The sequence below is a fragment of the Syzygium oleosum genome, unplaced genomic scaffold (genome assembly GCF_021117445.2).
Source record: "Syzygium oleosum isolate NSW1041296 unplaced genomic scaffold, Sole_v2.1 Sole_v2.11, whole genome shotgun sequence".
Classification (NCBI taxonomy): Eukaryota; Viridiplantae; Streptophyta; class Magnoliopsida; order Myrtales; family Myrtaceae; genus Syzygium; species Syzygium oleosum.
The window spans coordinates 11,919,597-11,938,626 of record NW_026607495.1 but is presented as its reverse complement, the minus strand read 5'-3'; the positions used below and the strand labels follow the sequence as shown (position 1 = coordinate 11,938,626).

The 19,030-nt window shown below is 46.6% G+C and overlaps 1 protein-coding gene across 1 annotated transcript in view; it reads left to right on the top strand.

The window, feature by feature from the left end:
- Window positions 1-6,726, top strand: part of LOC115667037 ((+)-alpha-terpineol synthase-like) — a 60,331-nt gene extending 53,605 nt beyond the window's left edge. The window contains exons 3-7 of the mRNA XM_056315790.1: window positions 4,910-5,285; window positions 5,411-5,626; window positions 5,933-6,071; window positions 6,187-6,435; window positions 6,568-6,726. Coding sequence (XP_056171765.1) covers window positions 4,910-5,285; window positions 5,411-5,626; window positions 5,933-6,071; window positions 6,187-6,435; window positions 6,568-6,726 — 1,139 coding nt within the window. The remainder of the gene's footprint in view (window positions 1-4,909; window positions 5,286-5,410; window positions 5,627-5,932; window positions 6,072-6,186; window positions 6,436-6,567) is intronic.
- Window positions 6,727-19,030: the final 12,304 nt, after the last annotated feature.

Below are 19,030 nucleotides of genomic sequence, written 5' to 3'. Positions count from 1 at the left end.
GATTTCAATCAGACCCAAGGGAATCTCATTTTTCTGCAGTAAAAAGAATAATCAAATACATTGGAACATATCCAATGTTAGGCCTTTGGTATTCCAAAGATTCAAATTTTACTCTTACTGGATATTCTGATGCTGATTTAGCTGGATGTAAAGTGGACAGGAAAAGTACTTCAGGTACATGTCAACTGCTTGGGAATATGTTGGTATCCTGGTACTCAAAGAAGCAAAATACAGTTGCACTTTCTACAGCAGAAGCAGAATATGTAGCATTGGGAAGTTGCTGTGCACAGATTCTGTGGATGAAGCAGCAATTACTAGACTTTGCTATTGAAGAATCAAGTGTTGCAATCAAATATGACAACACAAGTGCAATCAATTTGACAAAGAACCCCATTCTTCATTCTCGAGCTAAGCATATTGAAATCGAGCATCACTTTATTCGAGATCATGTTCAAAAAGGTGATGTGAATATTCAATTCATTGATTCTAAGAATCAATTCGCTGATATATTTACAAAATCTCTTGATAAATCTTCATTTGAATTCATAAGAAACAAACTATGCATCACTTATCCATTTTCTTGAAGTGTTTGATAGACAGGAATTTTTCAGACTCAAGTATTCTCAGTCTGAACATTTTTCAAACTCATAAAGAAAGGTACGTTCCTTATTCAAATTTTGGCGGGTATATTTTTGGCAGGATATTTTTATAATCGTTACTTTTGGAAGCAAATCAGGTATGTATTCTAATTTATCTGATAAATTGTGCTTAATATATTGTTATGATATCATCATGTTTGGTTAAGCTTCAAAGAGTATATTTTCTTCCTACTTGCTTGGGATATCTTTTTATTTTCTAAAAGTAACTTTTCCTTCCAAAACTTATCCACTTCCTTTATAAACCCGTCCTCTTCTTTTCAAAACCCTATCAGTACGATCTTTTACTCTCAAAACCCTTCCGATATTCAGAGACTCGCCTCTTCTTCTTCCAAAGATCGAAACTTTCCTCTCTAAAAGTGATCATAATGCCGTTCAAGATGGTGGCCCGTAGAAGATCTTCACGTATTCTCGACCAAGACTCAAAGTCTACAGCACCGGCGGAATATTTGGAGGACTCAGAATCCGACCATAATGAAGACCGTTCTGAAGCAACACCTCCTCAGTGATCGTCGCCACCAAAATCATCCGGTAAAACAAATTTTCGTTTTCGAAGCATCAAGCTTGTATGGAATGCTTATCAGCTGTTAAAGAGAAGCAATGCCTCTGAATCGGTTCTGCGTGACTGTCTTAAAGATAATAATTTACTCTCTGAAGAACATCTCGTTGAAACCTACTCTGAGTTTTGTTGTAAAACTGACAAAGTTCCAGCCAGCTCTATCCCAACAGAACCGTCTTCCAAAAAGGGCAAAGAAAAGGTTGGAGAAACTTCCACTCCTTCTGAAAAGAAATCTGTTCATATAAGCCCTAAGTCCACAAGTGCCTCGAAATTTGTTGTTCCTGATGATGATGCACCATTTTTTGAGACTTTTGAGATAAAGGTGGGAATAGCATTTGGTTTGCCTGGAACAGGAGGTTTGTTCAGAAGCACTGCGCATCACATGTGCTACAAGTTGTTACTTGCTAGAGGAGTAATGAACAATAGGACTGTGGATTTCGAATACCTGGAGAAGGTTGGCATTTCTGTAAAGCACCTGTTTGAGAAGTTAGGGATTTATGAATTTTGCCTTCAATCTGCCAATACTTATGCTGAATTAACTGCCTACTTCTATTCCAATCTTTCAATTCTGTCACCAAATTGGATTCAGTTTACTCTTGGTGACAAGAAGGTTGATTTAAAAGCGCATGAATTGGCAAGGATAATTGGAGCCACACACTCCAATTTTACTCCGTTGGCAGTGAATCTTGAAGAAACTTCACAGGTGGCTTCTGAAAATCCAAACTTTGCTCAAGGATCCAAGCGCCATCTCTCATATTCTGACTTATCCAGACGATCTGTGATCTTGCATAAGATCATAATCAACTGTTTGAAGCCCAAAGATACCTCAAAAACTGACCTTTCAAAATCAGAAGTCAAGCTCATTTGGGCTATCTTAAAAGGTCAATCCTTCTCTCTCCCTCACCTCATCATATTCCATATGTACAGGGCATTACAGAAGGATAAGGGTCATCTTCCATATGGTGCACTTATCACTAGAATATTCATGTTTTTAAGACTATCTATTCCTGATGAGTTACGCGAAACCATGCTACCTCTTATGTTTGTTGGAGAAAGAATGCTCTCCAAAATGAAGAAATTTGAAGATGTAAGGGACAGAGTAAGAGGAAAAGAGGCTCAACAGTCGGCGGCTAAATCTGCTGGAAAGAAATTGGAGAAAGACAAAGAGCAAAAGAAAAGAACCAGTTCAACCAGCAAGCAGCCTGATTCTCCTACCCCACTAAAAGTGTACCGCAAGAAACGTAGAATTCTTCTGCATGATGAAAATGATGAAGCAGAAGCCGAACACTTTAAAACAGGAGGCCCAGAACATGTTCCTGAACCAGCTTCCAAGGTTTCAGAATCAATTCATGAAGAACATGTTTCTGAAGATCAAGCACCTGTTCAGGGGGAGATTCCACCAGAATCAGCCACAGGGTACAATCAGTCTGAGGAAGCTAATGTCCAAGGTCAGCCATCCGAAAATCAGAACATTCTTTCTATTCTGCTCGAGATTAAAGACAAGCAAGCTGCTCTAGAACAAAATATGCAGAATCTACAGAAAATTGTTGAGGAAAACAACAAGGCTCAACAACTTCAGGCAGCAGCAGATAAAGCAGCATTAGAGGAAGCCATTACTATGTGCTCATCCAACATGGATAAGGCCATAGGTCAATGCAGTTCGAAGATTGAGGAGGCTGTCTCAATATTGGACAATTTTCAACTGATTCGTACTCCTAAAAAATAGCCTGTTTTTCAACATTTCTCTCCAAATTCATTTTTTTGTTGGTCTGTAATATATCTCACAATTATTGTTAGACTGGTTGATTACTTAATCTCAGTGACTTATTCTCTCTATTATTATCTTTTTGCTGATGACAAAAAGGGGGAGAAATTATGTGCAGATTTGCATGTTATTTACAAAGGGCAAAAGAACACTACAAGTGCCATAACTTGTGTACGGTGCTCACTTTGGTGCCATAAGCTTTTTTTTGGATCACTTTAGTGCTAAAATTTTTGAAAAACGATCACTTAAGTGCTAAAATTTTTGAAAAACGATCACTTAAGTGCCAACTCCGGTGCCGTACACAATTTTTCACCGGAAATCTGACGTGACATTTTTTTTATTAATTTCTGAAGCTGACGTGGCTCGCCGGAGATTGGCACTTAAGTGATCGTTTTTAAAAAATGTTAGCACTTAAATGATTGTTTTAAAAAAATTTTAGCACTTAAGTGATCGTTTTTAAAAAATTTTAGCACTGAAGTGATCCAAAAAAAACTTATGACACTTAAGTGATCGTTTTTCCTCCGACTTGGCACCAAAGTGATTCGAAAAAAAGTTATGGCACCAAAGTGATCTTCGTACACAAGTTATGGCACTTATAGTGTCCTTTTGCCATTTACAAAGGAAGAAAAAAAGATACAGATATCAACAGAGTTTGCTCTTTCAATCTGTGCTTCATGAGCTTAATATGTTTATTTAATTTCATATCAATTTCAAAATAATTCAATCTGCAGGAAAGTTTTGTCACCATCAAAAAGGGGGAGATTGTTGAGGAAAACTCCTATTAATTTTGAAGTTGACAAAACCTTCCACATAATTATAAGTTTGATACTTATTCTGAACTAATTTATTCCAGGTATTTATGTTCTGGAAACTCAAAAGGAAATTATTCAGACTTTACAAACTGTCAAGTATGTTTTTGAAGACCCACATAATCTAGGTTCTGAGATTCAGACGCAGAAGTTATTCAGATGCAGATGCAGAAGCAGAAGTTATTCAGATGCAGATGCAGAAGCAGAAGTTATTCAGATGCAGACGCAGACGCAGAATTTCTTCAGACGTAGAATTCAGAACGAAACACAACAGCTAGTGATCTGGCATGGATTTCACAGAAGGAATGTTCTGATTGTCTCAATCTCAATCAAATTGATTGACAATCAAACATCATGACAAGAATGCATTACAACGGACAAAGCTCTACTTATGGAAACCAAGATTCTGATTGTATGGGCGACCATAATCAGCGGGATTCAGAATCTGTCATCCAACGGCTACTCAATCCTTATTATACAAATCTGTCCAAAGTAAAGATTGGAAGATGATCCTCTGAAAGCTGTCCAACGGCTAGTAGAGGAGTATTTAAGGAGATCAACGAGCAGCAGAAGGTACACAGAATCAAGAATCAACAAGTCCAAAGTCTGAGCATACTCCAATCATTTCTCTTGTCGTTCTGAGCAAAACATTAAGATCTTGAGGGACACTTTGTAAGAGTGATTGTGTGAGATAGAGAGTCCTATCATACACAAGAGTGTTAACACTCAGAAGTTGTAATTCCTCTTGATTACATAGTGAAATCCAGCCGGTAGGCTGTAAGCATGGGAGAGTGGACGTAGGCTTGCTATAAGCCGAACCACTATAAACTTGTGTGCAGATTCTCTATTCCTTATCTCTTACTTTACATTCTGCACATCAAGAGCACCGTCTATATAATCTGTCTTGAATCTGAATTTTATTCAGACTCTTCTGTGATTTATTTTGTTTCCGCATAAATTATTAAAAATTAGTTAAGATCACCTATTCACCCCCTCTAGGTGATCCTTGCTAGCTACATCAGATACAACGTACAACAAGGTAGTCGCCACCTATTACCCTTTCGTGAATCATGTTGATGTATCAAAAGTTACCTTACCGTTCCTTTTGTTGGACGTATAGATGTGTTTCAAAGGTCTATGAACAAGATGGGCACGTTCAACGACTCGCTCAATAAGGATGTGAAGGGGCTTCTTGGTCTTTATGAATCTTCTTTTCATGGATTGGAAGGTGAAACCATACTTGATGAAGCTAGGAACTTTGCTTCCAAGCATCTGAAGGATCTAAACCTCGACGAAGTTCCCGCTATATTAGCGAGCCACATGAGTCATGCATTAGATATGCCGATCCACTGGAGGCCAAACAGGTTGGAGGCTCGGTGGTTCATGGACATGTACGAGAAACAGGGTGATATGATCCCCTCTTTACTACGATTGGCTAAAATAGACTTCAATTTAGTGCAATCAGTCCACAAGAAGGAAGTTAGCAATATGGCAAGGTATGCGTAAGCACTCTACATATAGTTGATAGATGCATTTGACGTGAGGATACAAATTCATGCAAATACCAAACATATAGGAGCGCATTCGGATCGACTTAGTCATTGTATGGCAAATTTTTCAGGTGGTGGGTTGAACTTGGCGCGAACAAGATGACCTTCTTTAGAGACAAGCTAGTGGAACACTATTTTTGGTGCTGCGCACTGGTTTTCGAACCTCAATATTCAGCTTACAGGGAAATGACGACGAAGCTCCTTTGTATGGTGACACTTATTGATGACGTTTATGATGTATATGGGACGCTGGAAGAACTTGAACTCTTAACAGATTTCATTGTCAGGTTAGTGTAATATGATTACCATCATCATTTTCTTTTGTAACTATTATTGCCAAGAGAAATGGTAGGCGATTAATTAGTCTTTGAATGACGCGAGGGATAAAACAAATCCTGAAAATTATATGATATAAATTCTCCGATGTATTTTGAAAATATCACTTTTTAAAGTAGCTTTTTTTTCCCTCTAATTAATTGATTGGTTTGGGCAAATAAAGTAATAGTAAGCACTTAACCTTCATTGTTATCACTAAAAACGTATCGAGTGATGATAAAATTTACAAAATGTTGAAATGGTGATATCTTATTTAGGTGGGACATCACAGACATCGATAAGCTTCCTCCAACAATAAGGGATAGTTTCATGGCCTTGTACAATACAACCAACGAAATTGGGTATTGGATGATGAGAGAGCTAGGGATCAACACCATTCCTTACATGCGAAAAGTGGTAATCTCGATTTGCTAAATCTTTCGCCTAATAATTTCTAGCCCGTGGAGGGCAACTCGCTTTTCTACTTCTAACTTTCGTAATGAAACTCACTTTTCGAATTTTAATCCTACAGTGGGCGGATGAATGCAAGGCCTACATAAAGGAGGTCAATTGGTACAACAAGGGGATTAAACCGACACTGAAGGAGTACATGGACAATGCGGTGGATTCAATCGGAGGGCTCATTATGCTGTTGGGCAGCTATTTCCTAACCACGGAAAAATTGACCGAAGAGGGACTTGATTACGTGTCGAAAATCCCGAGTGTCATGCATTGTTCTGCCAAGATCCTTCGACTCAACAATGATCTCAGTACCTCATCGGTAACTTACTTTTTCGTTTATCCTTCTTGTAATTAATCGCTTATGAAGAGAAAGTACATCATCGATGTGTTCAGAATGACGTGCTATTCTTGAGACTTATGTTTGTAAAACATCAATGTCGTCCATGCACAGTATGAATTGGCACGAGGAGACAACTTCAAGGTGCTCGAATGCTACATAAATGAAACCGGCGCTTCGGAAGAGGCCACGCGGGAACACGTGTGGCATTTGGTGCACGAGACCTGGAGTACCCATTTTTTGGGTTCGCGCCTTTTCTCGGCGCTTGTTTGAACTTGGCACGAGCTTACCAATATGTGTCACGCCCCGCACCCTACGAGCGCGCGGTCATCCCTTGGTGGTCGATCATTGAACGCGACGTCCCAGGACGCGTCGCCGACCCAAATGAAACACCCAACAATAAAAGCAAGCGGAAGCGAAACTAATTAACCCAGACAATAAACAACGACAAAGGGATAGTGCGAAACAAGAATTTCATACCATCATAAAATAGTCACTATACAAAACGATAACTCGGGCTACCAATTTAGAACCACAGTTTTCAAAAGGGGGCGGTGGTTGACAAACTTATCTCCTCTACAAAAGGTACTCAAAAGACAGGGTAAATGATCTATTCTTCAATCCCTGTGGTGCTCTGGCGGCGTCTCCGAATCGATTACGGTCGCGGATCTGAAATGGTTATATAATAACCGTGAGAACGAGTCTCAATAAGCAACCCCTAAACCCCACGTAGGCCAATGCGTACCCAGCAAGTCATACATGCAATCTACCCCATAACATATAAAATTCGCATAATTGTACTTACCTCGTCATCAAGTCCATGCCAACTCTACACGTTAGTCGTCACGTGATAAGGCAATAATATTAATTAAATAACACATCACAAGTCGCTCAAACACCAACCACGCTTTCACTCAATCACTCCAACTAATTCAACCAGTCAATTCAATCACACTCAATTCGCATGCGTGGCCGAGCAACTTTCTCACGACCTCCCAGGTCCTTTCACACGGCCCGCGTCAACACGCCTCAGGCCAGCCCTCAGATCAAGCCGGGCTCAGTCCCGCGTAACCACGCCTCAGGACATTTCTCTCGACCCGCGTAACCACGCCTCAGGTCCTTACTTGCCTTTCTAGCCACACCCGCGTAACCACGCCTCAGGTTGGCAGCCCTCAGATCAAGCCGGGCTCAGTCCCGCGTAACCACGCCTCAGGACATTTCTCTCGACCCGCGTAACCACGCCTCAGGTCCTTACTTGCCTTTCTAGCCACACCCGCGTAACCACGCCTCAGGTTGGCAGCCCTCAGATCAAGCCGGGCTTCGTCCCTCACTGGACATTTCACACTTTCCCACGACCCGCGCTACTGCGCCTCAGGTCAGCCCTCAGATCAAGCCGGGCTTTTCTCATGCACATGCACCACAATACAAAATTCACCATGCTCTTAGTCATATAAATCAACTTCAATCACCACCCTTTCACCAATGTCAATCTAGCACGCCACATCAGTCAACTCAATTCATGCTCCCCACATCGGTCCACCGACCCGACATTCATGTCGGCACATTCAATTAATTCAATTCACCCACAAGCGCCACAACAATTCAGTCAGGCATATTTATCTCAGTAAATCACTAAATTAGTCACACAATTACCGCCACAATAATTCATAAATCGAGCACAATCAGTCAAATTAGCCCACGCCTAATTAAATTCCTAAGCCGGTACTAAATTTCACCCTAAACAAGTCTAAAAATACCCAAAGTACTAGGTAAGGTTTAGGAAGTCACTTACTTGGTTTTGGCCCGGAGAAAATCGGCTCGGGCCTAAAATGGCCCGGGTGAACAGTGCCGAACTAGGCGCGGGCACGGGCCAACGGGCGTGGTGGCCGGCCAACGCGGGCACAATGGCCGGAACGACGGTCGGACGGCGACGGAGGCGAGCTACAGCGGCGGGCAGCAGCTGGTCGGCGGGCTGGGCGAGCTCGGGCAAGCTGACCGGCGAGCTGGCTAGCTGGCCGGCGAGCTGACCAGCCGGCTGGCTGACTGTCCGGCGACGGCGAGCGGCGGCGGTGAGCTAAAAAGGGGATGAAGGTCGGCCGGGGCGGTGAGGGTGAAGGAGAGAGAGACGAGGCTGAGGGAGGCGACGGCGACGAACTTGCCGGGCGACGGGCGGCACGGCGGCGGCTGGGACGACGGCAGCGACGGCCAGGCGCGGCTGGACAACAGAGTGGAGCAAGGCGGCCGGCTGGGCAACGCCGGGCCGAGACAGGCAGTGGCGGCGAGCCGAGCTCACGCGTTCGGGAGGAGGAGAAGGCAGGGTCGGGCGAGGCTACCGGGCGACACGGCTGCGCGACGACGGCGCGGGGAGGACGGCGGCATCGGCGGCTGGTGGGGTGGCATTGGACGGAGGCGGAACGGCGGTCGAACGGCGGTCGGCGAGCAGGGCACGGCGGAGCAGAACCAGACGCCCGCGAGGAACAACGAAGAAGAAGAAGAGAAGAAAGAAAAGAAAAGGAAAAAGGAGGAGAGAGAAAAGAGAGAAGGGATGGGTCTGCATGGCTTAATGGGGGAGGGGACGTGCACGCAAGGGGGGGCAGACGCGGCGCAGAGGAGAGAGAGAGAGAGAGAGAGAGAGAGAGAGAGAGAGAGAGAGAGAGAGAGAGAGACGTGCGCAGGAGGGGACGTTGCACGGGGGTGGGTGGCGCGGCGCAGAGGAGAAAGGAGAGAGAAAGAAAAAGCTAATATTTATCCTCGAGCGCGAACCAACGGACACGGTTCAAACTAAATATTATTCTAACTGTCGCGATTCAAACCCGGAAAAAGATCTAACTGTCCCCGAAAAATCCCAAACAATAATATAAGACAACGGGCCAAAATAAAATAACTCGAAACACACTACGAGGGAGGTCTACCAGTCCAAATTCGCACCCGGTCCAAAAATCCACTTTCTCACTATTCCTAATCACCTCGACGCTGGCCACAATAATATCGACACCGTCCAATTTATTTCGTCCCGAAACTCTCGAAAATCGACTGCCAAGGTCAGGGTCTAAATAACGGCCAAATTCGATCGAATGCGATTCTAGCGAAATCTCAAGGTTTAAAAATAATAACCGGGAGTGATCAGTTCCCGGGCGAGATTTTTACTATAAGCGCACTGACGAAATACCCGTTTTATAAATCCCAAAAATGGGCCAAAATTCGGAATGTCACAACTCTTCCCCCCTTACAAAAATTTCGTCCTCGAAATTTACAATTCAACCCAACTATTCAAACAAATGAGGGTACTGGTGTCGCATCAACTCTTCACTTTCCCACGTCGCACCTTCAGTTCCATGGTGCTCCCAAATCACCTTGACCATCGGAATTTTCTTGTTCCGCGAAGACTCTTTCTATTCTCGTCCTCGATCCGAACCGGCTTTTCCACATACGACACTCGTCGTCCATGTCTATCTCTTCGTAGTTCAGCACGTGGGTCGGGTCCGGTTCATACTTTCTTAACATTGACACGTGGAATACGTTGTGCACTTGAGACAAATTTGGTGGTAGCGCGAGACGGTAGGCCAGGGTACCAATTCTCTCTAAGACCTCGAATGGGCCCACGTACCTCGGGCTCAACTTCCCTTTCTTACCAAACCGAGATAATCCTCTCATAGGCGATACCTTGAGGAAAACGTGGTCCCCCACTTGAAATTCCAAAGGTCTACGTCTCCGGTCCGCATAATTCTTTTGGCGGCTCTGAGCGGTCTTAAGCCTATCCCGAATTACCTTGACTGTTTCGACTGATTGCTGAACCAACTCGGGACCTGTAATGCTTCTCTCACCAACTTCATCCCAACAAACCGGTGTTCTACAAGCCCTGCCATAAAGTGCCTCGAATGGTGCCATTTTGATACTTTGCTGGTAGCTATTGTTGTAGGCGAATTCCACCAAATGTAGCTGTTCCTCCCAACCACCCTTAAAATCCAAAACACATGCTCGCAGCATGTCTTCCAAGGTCTGAATCGTCCTTTCAGACTGGCCATCCGTCTGGGGATGATAGGCCGTGCTAAACTGTAACTTCGTTCCTAATGCCGCATGAAGACTTTTCCAAAAGGCGGCAGTAAATTTAGGATCCCGGTCTGAAGTGATTGTCACTGGCACTCCGTGCAGACGGACTATTTGTCGTACGTAAATCTCGGCATACCTTTCCAAGGCAAAGTCCTTTCGTACAGGTAGAAAATGTGCTGGCTTTGTCAATCGGTCGACTACCACCCAAATCGAATCATGACCCCTTTGACTTCTCGGTAATCCCATTACAAAGTCCATCGTGATGTGTTCCCATTTCCACTCGGGAATTTCCAATGGCTGCAACATACCACCCGGCTTACAATGTTGTGCCTTCACTTGCTGACATGTTAAACACTTGGCCACGTGCTTGGCTACGTCCACTTTCATGCCGTTCCACCAATAATGCTGTCGCAAGTTCTGATACATTTTCGTACTACCCGGGTGAATACTGTAATTGCTACGGTGTGCTTCAGACAAAATCTCTTCCTTCAGTTCTGTATCACTGGGTACACATAACCGTCCACGGAACTTTAGAATTCCATCCTCGGATACCTGAAAATCCGATTTCCTTTTTGTGGCATCCATACTCAAAATCTTCTGAGTCTCCGGGTCCGTTGATTGTAAAGTCTTAATCTTAGTCCGTATTTCGGTTCAATCCTCGTACGCAAGTAGACTCGAGACATGACTCACTTCAAACTTAAATTCGAATCCCGAACTCCCTCCAACGAGTCCACTCCTTGACCATCATATGCGCGATGCTCGATTTCCGACTCGGTCATCCGCTACCTTATTAGCTTTTCCAGGGTGATACATAATCTCGCAGTCGTAATCCTTAAGGAGTTCCATCCAACGGCGCTGTCTCATATTTAATTCCTTTTGGGAGAACAAGTACCTTAAACTTTGATGGTCCGTATAAATCTGAAATTTCTCCCCACACAGTAGTGTCTCCAAATCTTAAGAGCGAAAATAATCGCGGCCAATTCCAAGTCATGCGTCGGATAGTTCTCGCTCGTGTGGCCTCAACCAGTGCGATGCGTATGCCACTACTTTCCCGTGTTGCATTAGCACGCATCCTAATCCTCTCAACGACGCGTCATCAGTAAATCTCATATCCTCCCGGGCTCGACGGGATCGTTAACACCGGCGCGGTCGTCAATCTCTGTTTTAATTCTTGGAAGCTCCTTTCGCACTTATCCGTCCATTCAAACCTCATCTCCTTCTTTAGTAACCGCGTCAATGGCGTCGCTAATGCCGAAAACTTCTCCACGAAGCGTCTATAATAACCTGCTAGTCCAAGGAAGCTCCGAACCTCGGTTACTGTTGTCGGTCTCGGCCAATTCGTGACGGCTTCAATCTTTGTCGGGTCCACCGCAATTCCTTCTCCGGATATCACATGTCCTAAGAACGCCACTTGGTGAAGCCAGAATTCGCACTTACTGAACTTAGCGTAGAGTACGTGTTCCCTTAAGGTCCGTAGAACCTTTTCCAAATGTACCTCGTGCTCGGCGGAACTCTTTGAATACACCAGAATATCATCTATGAACACGATCACAAACTGATCTAAAAATTCCTTGAATACCCGATTCATTAAATCCATAAAGGCTGCAGGGGCGTTCGTCAGTCCAAACGGCATTACCGTAAACTCATAGTGTCCATACCTCGTCCTAAATGCCGACTTCGGCACGTCCTCCTTCTTGATCCTCAATTGGTGATAGCCAGTCCTCAGATCGATTTTTGAAAACACCGACGCCCCTTGCAACTGATCAAATAGGTCATCAATCCTTGGCAGCGGATACTTATTCTTAATGGTCACCTGGTTCAATTGTCTGTAGTCAATGCACAACCTCAAGGATCCATCCTTTTTCCTCACGAATAACACTGGCGCTCCCCATGGAGACGCACTAGGGCGAATGAAGCCTTTGTCCAACAACTCTTGCATTTGGACTTTTAATTCCTTCAATTCCGACAGTGACATCCTATAGGGTGCTTTCGAGATCGGTTCCGTCCCTGGGGCTAACTCAATCGCGAACTCCACTTCTCGATCAGGTGGCAGTCCCGGCAATTCCTGAGGAAAGACATCGGGAAAGTTGCACACCACGGCTATGTCTTCTAGTCTCGGCTCTCCAGCCGTCGAATCGATTACATTTGCCAGAAATCCTTGGCACCCCTCATCCAACAGCTTTGTTACCTCGAGCGATGAAATCCAGGGGATCGAGGTTCCTCCTCGGTTTCCCACAAATTCAAATCTAGGATGTCCAGTCGGATTAAACTGGATCACCCTGCTACTACAGTCCATAACAGCTCTCTGCTTGACTAGCCAGTCCATACCAATAATCACATCGAAGTCATGCATACATAATACCGCCAAATCTATCCTTCCTTCTCTATCACCAATCACTATTTTACAATCGGGACACCCAAACGTAATCAACACTTTATCATTCAATGGAGTAGTCACACACAAAGATAACATCAAGCAATTTTGGCTCAATCCCGGATAATTCAACGAATCGCTCGAGATATAAATGAATGCGACGCCCCGGATCAAACAAGGCATAAGCAGCATGATCACGAGAGAGAGAGACCTGCACTGTGACCACGCCAGGCGCGTCCTGAGCCTCCCTCCTTGCCATTGCATATACCCGTCCTTGGGCCGGCGGCCGATTCTGAGTGGCCGGCTGGATAGCTCTAATTTGATTTCCATTCCGAGGCGGCGGCGGCGGCAGAAGTGCAGGTGACCCGGCCTGCTTGTTGTTTGGACATTCTCTCATCTTATGGCCCCTTCCACCACATGTAAAACATGCTCCGCCCCTATTTGGGCAAGGTCCATTCCCGTGTTTTCCACCACACAACCTACACGGGGCGTTCTGGTAACGGTTTGGCTTCCCGATATTCCTCCGAGCGGGTGGAACGAAGCGACTATTTCCCGTCATGGGTCCTTTCCCCAGTTGACGGTTGTCCCTAGCCGGGGCATACCGCGATCCAGAAGCGGCAGCTCGATCCGTCTGATCTCGCTCAATTGCCTGAGCCCTTTCATATATCTCATTGTAGCCTCTCAAGTTCAACGAGATCATCTGGCTGCGAAGGTCCGGCTTCAGCCCATCCCGGAACCTCCTAGCTTTGTCCATCGGGTCCTCCACCATCCTAGGGGCAAATTTGGATAGTCTTGCGAACTCGGCCTCATACTGATCTACCGATCTCTGACCTTGGCGGAGCCCCATAAATTCAGCCAATTTCTGTTCTCGGGCACTTTCCGAGAAATACTTGCCATTGAAGGTCTCGGTAAAAACAATCCAATTCGGGGCGGTACACTGGGAACACTTGACCCCGGTGGCCCTCCACCAATCACTTGCATTATTCCGGGCGATAGATCGCTAGCGTCACTTTCTCTTCCTCGCACACCCCAAGACCTCAAAAGCTTTCTCTAGCTCTTCTACCCATCTTGGTGCGGCCTCGGGTCGCCTCTCCCATCAAACTTCGGGGGTTTCAACCTCAGAAATTGCTCAACTAGCTTGGACATCGGCCTGTTCGCATTTACTCGCACTATACCCGGATTTCCACTAATCACATTATTCCCCTGGTTTCCATTATTCCCTATGATCTCACTGGCAGCTGCAGCAGCGACAGTCGCGCTCCTTTCTCCCGTCTGTCTACCCGATAATAATCCCGCTTCCTCAAGTACCCTCCACACTTCATCCAACTGGGATCCCCACAACTCCACTTGCGGGGCTATACGACCTCGACCTCGACCTCTACCTCGACCTCTACCTCGACCTCGACCGCTCATCTTACCGGTCCTCACAAGGCTCACCTGCTAAATTCCACGCAGGAATTAGAAACCTAGGCCAACTACACCAGCCTAAGCCCTAGGCAGTGCATCACAACACATTTCATTAAGCAGGCAGCCAACCACAACAACACCCAATCACAACCAACAGAGTTCATGCACTTACCTCAAGTCCTGACGCACCTGCACCTCACATAATATTGCATAAAAACCACTCAGCAATCACAATCATACAGTCTGGGGTACGCATGGCACACAAATTTCCTTAACTGTCTACCCCAAAGTCATCGCTCCTTATCACTCCAGGCTTCGACCATCTTGGTTCGAGCTGACCTTGCTCTGATACCAAATCAACGGGGATGTCACGCCCCGCACCCTACGAGCGCGCGGTCATCCCTTGGTGGTCGATCATTGAACGCGACGTCCCAGGACGCGTCGCCGACCCAAATGAAACACCCAACAATAAAAGCAAGCGGAAGCGAAACTAATTAACCCAGACAATAAACAACGACAAAGGGATAGTGCGAAACAAGAATTTCATACCATCATAAAATAGTCACTATACAAAACGATAACTCGGGCTACCAATTTAGAACCACAGTTTTCAAAAGGGGGCGGTGGTTGACAAACTTATCTCCTCTACAAAAGGTACTCAAAAGACAGGGTAAATGATCTATTCTTCAATCCCTATGGTGCTCTGGCAGCGTCTCCGAATCGATTACGGTCGCGGATCTGAAATGGTTATATAATAACCGTGAGAACGAGTCTCAATAAGCAACCCCCTAAACCCCACGTAGGCCAATGCGTACCCAGACAAGTCATACATGCAATCTACCCCATAACATATAAAATTCGCATAATTGTACTTACCTCGTCATCAAGTCCATGCCAACTCTACACGTTAGTCGTCACGTGATAAGGCAATAATATTAATTAAATAACACATCACAAGTCGCTCAAACACCAACCACGCTTTCACTCAATCACTCCAACTAATTCAACCAGTCAATTCAATCACACTCAATTCGCATGCGTGGCCGAGCAACTTTCTCACGACCTCCCAGGTCCTTTCACACGGCCCGCGTCAACACGCCTCAGGCCAGCCCTCAGATCAAGCCGGGCTCAGTCCCGCGTAACCACGCCTCAGGACATTTCTCTCGACCCGCGTAACCACGCCTCAGGTCCTTACTTGCCTTTCTAGCCACACCCGCGTAACCACGCCTCAGGTTGGCAGCCCTCAGATCAAGCCGGGCTCAGTCCCGCGTAACCACGCCTCAGGACATTTCTCTCGACCCGCGTAACCACGCCTCAGGTCCTTACTTGCCTTTCTAGCCACACCCGCGTAACCACGCCTCAGGTTGGCAGCCCTCAGATCAAGCCGGGCTTCGTCCCTCACTGGACATTTCACACTTTCCCACGACCCGCGCTACTGCGCCTCAGGTCAGCCCTCAGATCAAGCCGGGCTTTTCTCATGCACATGCACCACAATACAAAATTCACCATGCTCTTAGTCATATAAATCAACTTCAATCACCACCCTTTCACCAATGTCAATCTAGCACGCCACATCAGTCAACTCAATTCATGCTCCCCACATCGGTCCACCGACCCGACATTCATGTCGGCACATTCAATTAATTCAATTCACCCACAAGCGCCACAACAATTCAGTCAGGCATATTTATCTCAGTAAATCACTAAATTAGTCACACAATTACCGCCACAATAATTCATAAATCGAGCACAATCAGTCAAATTAGCCCACGCCTAATTAAATTCCTAAGCCGGTACTAAATTTCACCCTAAACAAGTCTAAAAATACCCAAAGTACTAGGTAAGGTTTAGGAAGTCACTTACTTGGTTTTGGCCCGGAGAAAATCGGCTCGGGCCTAAAATGGCCCGGGTGAACAGTGCCGAACTAGGCGCGGGCACGGTCCAACGGGCGCGGTGGCCGGCCAACGCGGGCACAATGGCCGGAACGACGGTCGGACGGCGACGGAGGCGAGCTACAGCGGCGGGCAGCAGCTGGTCGGCGGGCTGGGCGAGCTCGGGCAGCCGACCGGCGAGCCGGGCTAGCTAGGCCGGTGAGCCGACCAGCCAATGGCTTTGGCTGATCGTCCCGGCGACAAGAGCGGCGGCGGTGAGCTAAAAAGGGGATGAAGGTCGGCCGGGGCGGTGAGGGTGAAGGAGAGAGAGACTGAGGCTAAGGGAGGCGACGGCGACGAACTTGCCGGGCGACGGGCGGCACGGCGGCGGCTGGGACGACGGCAGCGACGGCCAGGCGCGGCTGGACAACAGAGCGGAGCAAGGCGGCCGGCCCGGGCAACGCCGGGCCGAGACAGAGCGTGGCGGCGAGCCGAGCTCACGCGCTTCGGGAGGAGGAGAAGGCGGGGGTCGGGCGAGGCTACCGAGCGACACGGGCTGCGCGACGACGGCGCGGGGAGGACGGCGGCATCGGCGGCTGGTGGGGTGGCGTTGGACGGAGGCGGAACGGCGGTCGAACGGCGGTCGGCGAGCAGGGCACGGCGGAGCAGAACCAGACGCCCGCGAGGAACAACGAAGAAGAAGAAGAGAAGAAAGAAAAGAAAAGGAAAAAGGAGGAGAGAGAAAAGAGAGAGGGATGGGTCTGCATGGCTTAATGGGGGAGGGGACGTGCACGCAAGGGGGGCAGACGCGGCGCAGAGGAGAGAGAGAGAGAGAGAGAGAGAGAGAGAGAGAGAGAGAGAGAGAGAGACGTGCGCAGGAGGGGACGTTGCACGGGGGTGGGTGGCGCGGCGCAGAGGAGAAAGGAGAGAGAAAGAAAAAGCTAATATTTATCCTCGAGCGCGAACCAACGGACACGGTTCAAACTAAATATTATTCTAACTGTCGCGATTCAAACCCGGAAAAAGATCTAACTGTCCCCGAAAAATCCCAAACAATAATATAAGACAACGGGCCAAAATAAAATAACTCGAAACACACTACGAGGGAGGTCTACCAGTCCCAAATTCGCACCCGGTCCAAAAATCCACTTTCTCACTATTCCTAATCACCTCGACGCCGGCCACAATAATATCGACACCGTCCAATTTATTTCGTCCCGAAACTCTCGAAAATCGACTGCCAAGGTCAGGGTCTAAATAACGGCCAAATTCGATCGAATGCGATTCTAGCGAAATCTCAAGGTTTAAAAATAATAACCGGGAGTGATCAGTTCCCGGGCGAGATTTTTACTATATGCGCACTGACGAAATACCCGTTTTATAAATCCCAAAAATGGGCCAAAATTCGGAATGTCACAATATGGACACGGACACGGCCTTCCCGATAACGAAACCAAGGACCATCTTGTTACGGCTTTATTCGAACCCGTGCCCCTTGATTAGGGATGCATTACTACAAAGGTGTCGCTGTTGGAGAGAGCCTATAATCTTACGTGTTATTATTAGCTTTCGGGGTGGCTCCGGAAGCTGTAAGACATTGAAATTGTTGTAATTGAAGTCTATTGATGTTCGTTGTACGAGCTCCATAAAATTCGCCGGAGAAGCACGTGCTATTCCGTGCTTTGTGTTGTGGCTGATATACGTAATTGATAATAATATTTGTTGTGATTATCTTCATTATTATGCTAAATATGTCGAATATTTTATATTGGAGAAAAAATTGGAAAGAAAATGAATATATAGCGACAAAGAAAACCGGTCAGCTTTGACCAACGACGAAACAATGCAATTTGAAACGGTGGGATCGAGTTTCGGTCAAAACGGTGCCGCAATATCCAGAACAGCGCGAGGCTATTTCGTACTCGTTGGACTACGACGGTTGAAGTTGCAGCTCGTCCACTAAACCATCAAAAAGGTTGAAATGTTGATAATTATGAACAATAGTGCTATATTTCTATATCGTCCTTTGGTTTAAGTTAATAATCGAAAAACACTTTGATATACACCTGAACCACGATGCTCATGCCCGAATCTCTAACACCCGAGCTCGGGTCCATTGAGGTCAGGCTCAAGTCCACAGCGCCTGGGCCCAAGACCTAACGCCCAAACCCAGATTCATGACCCCGGTGCTAGTGTCCGGGTCCCTAGCACCTAGGCCCTCATCCATGGAGGCCGCGCCCGGGCCGGTGTCCATCGAGGTCACACCCGGGCTCAAGTCCATCAAGGCTGGGCTTGGGTCCCCGACGCCCCATTCCCGTATCCATTGAGTATGGGTCCGGGACCTCAGTGCCCACGCCTGGGACCCCGGCACTCGGACTTGAGACGACATCCCGACCCAAGTCCCTAGTCTTGGGCCCAGGTCAATTCCATCTAGGCTAAGTTTTAGATGCCGGCGCCTGCCCAAGTCAATCAAAGCTAGGCTTGAGACCCCAGTGCCCGCAACCAAGTCCATCGAGGCTGGATCCTTGTCCATTGAGGTTGAGACCAGGACCATAGTCCCCAAGCCCAAGCCCCCAACTCTTGTGCTCGGGTCCAATGAGGCCAGGATCAAGACCTTAGAGCCCGGGTTTATCGAGGCTAGGCTCGAGTCCTGGCACCTGAGTCGAAGTTCATCGAGGTCGGACTCGAAACCCAAGTGCTCATAGCCAGTTCTTCAGCTGCCTATGTGCAAGTCACTAGCACCCGATAATTTGTGTCTATTTAGAAAATCAAATCAAATTTTCCTTACCAAACAATGAAAAATATTTTCCAGTTCATTTTCAGGTTTCAGCGAAATACCAAAAAATATTGTCGTTTTCCATAAATGTCACATTTT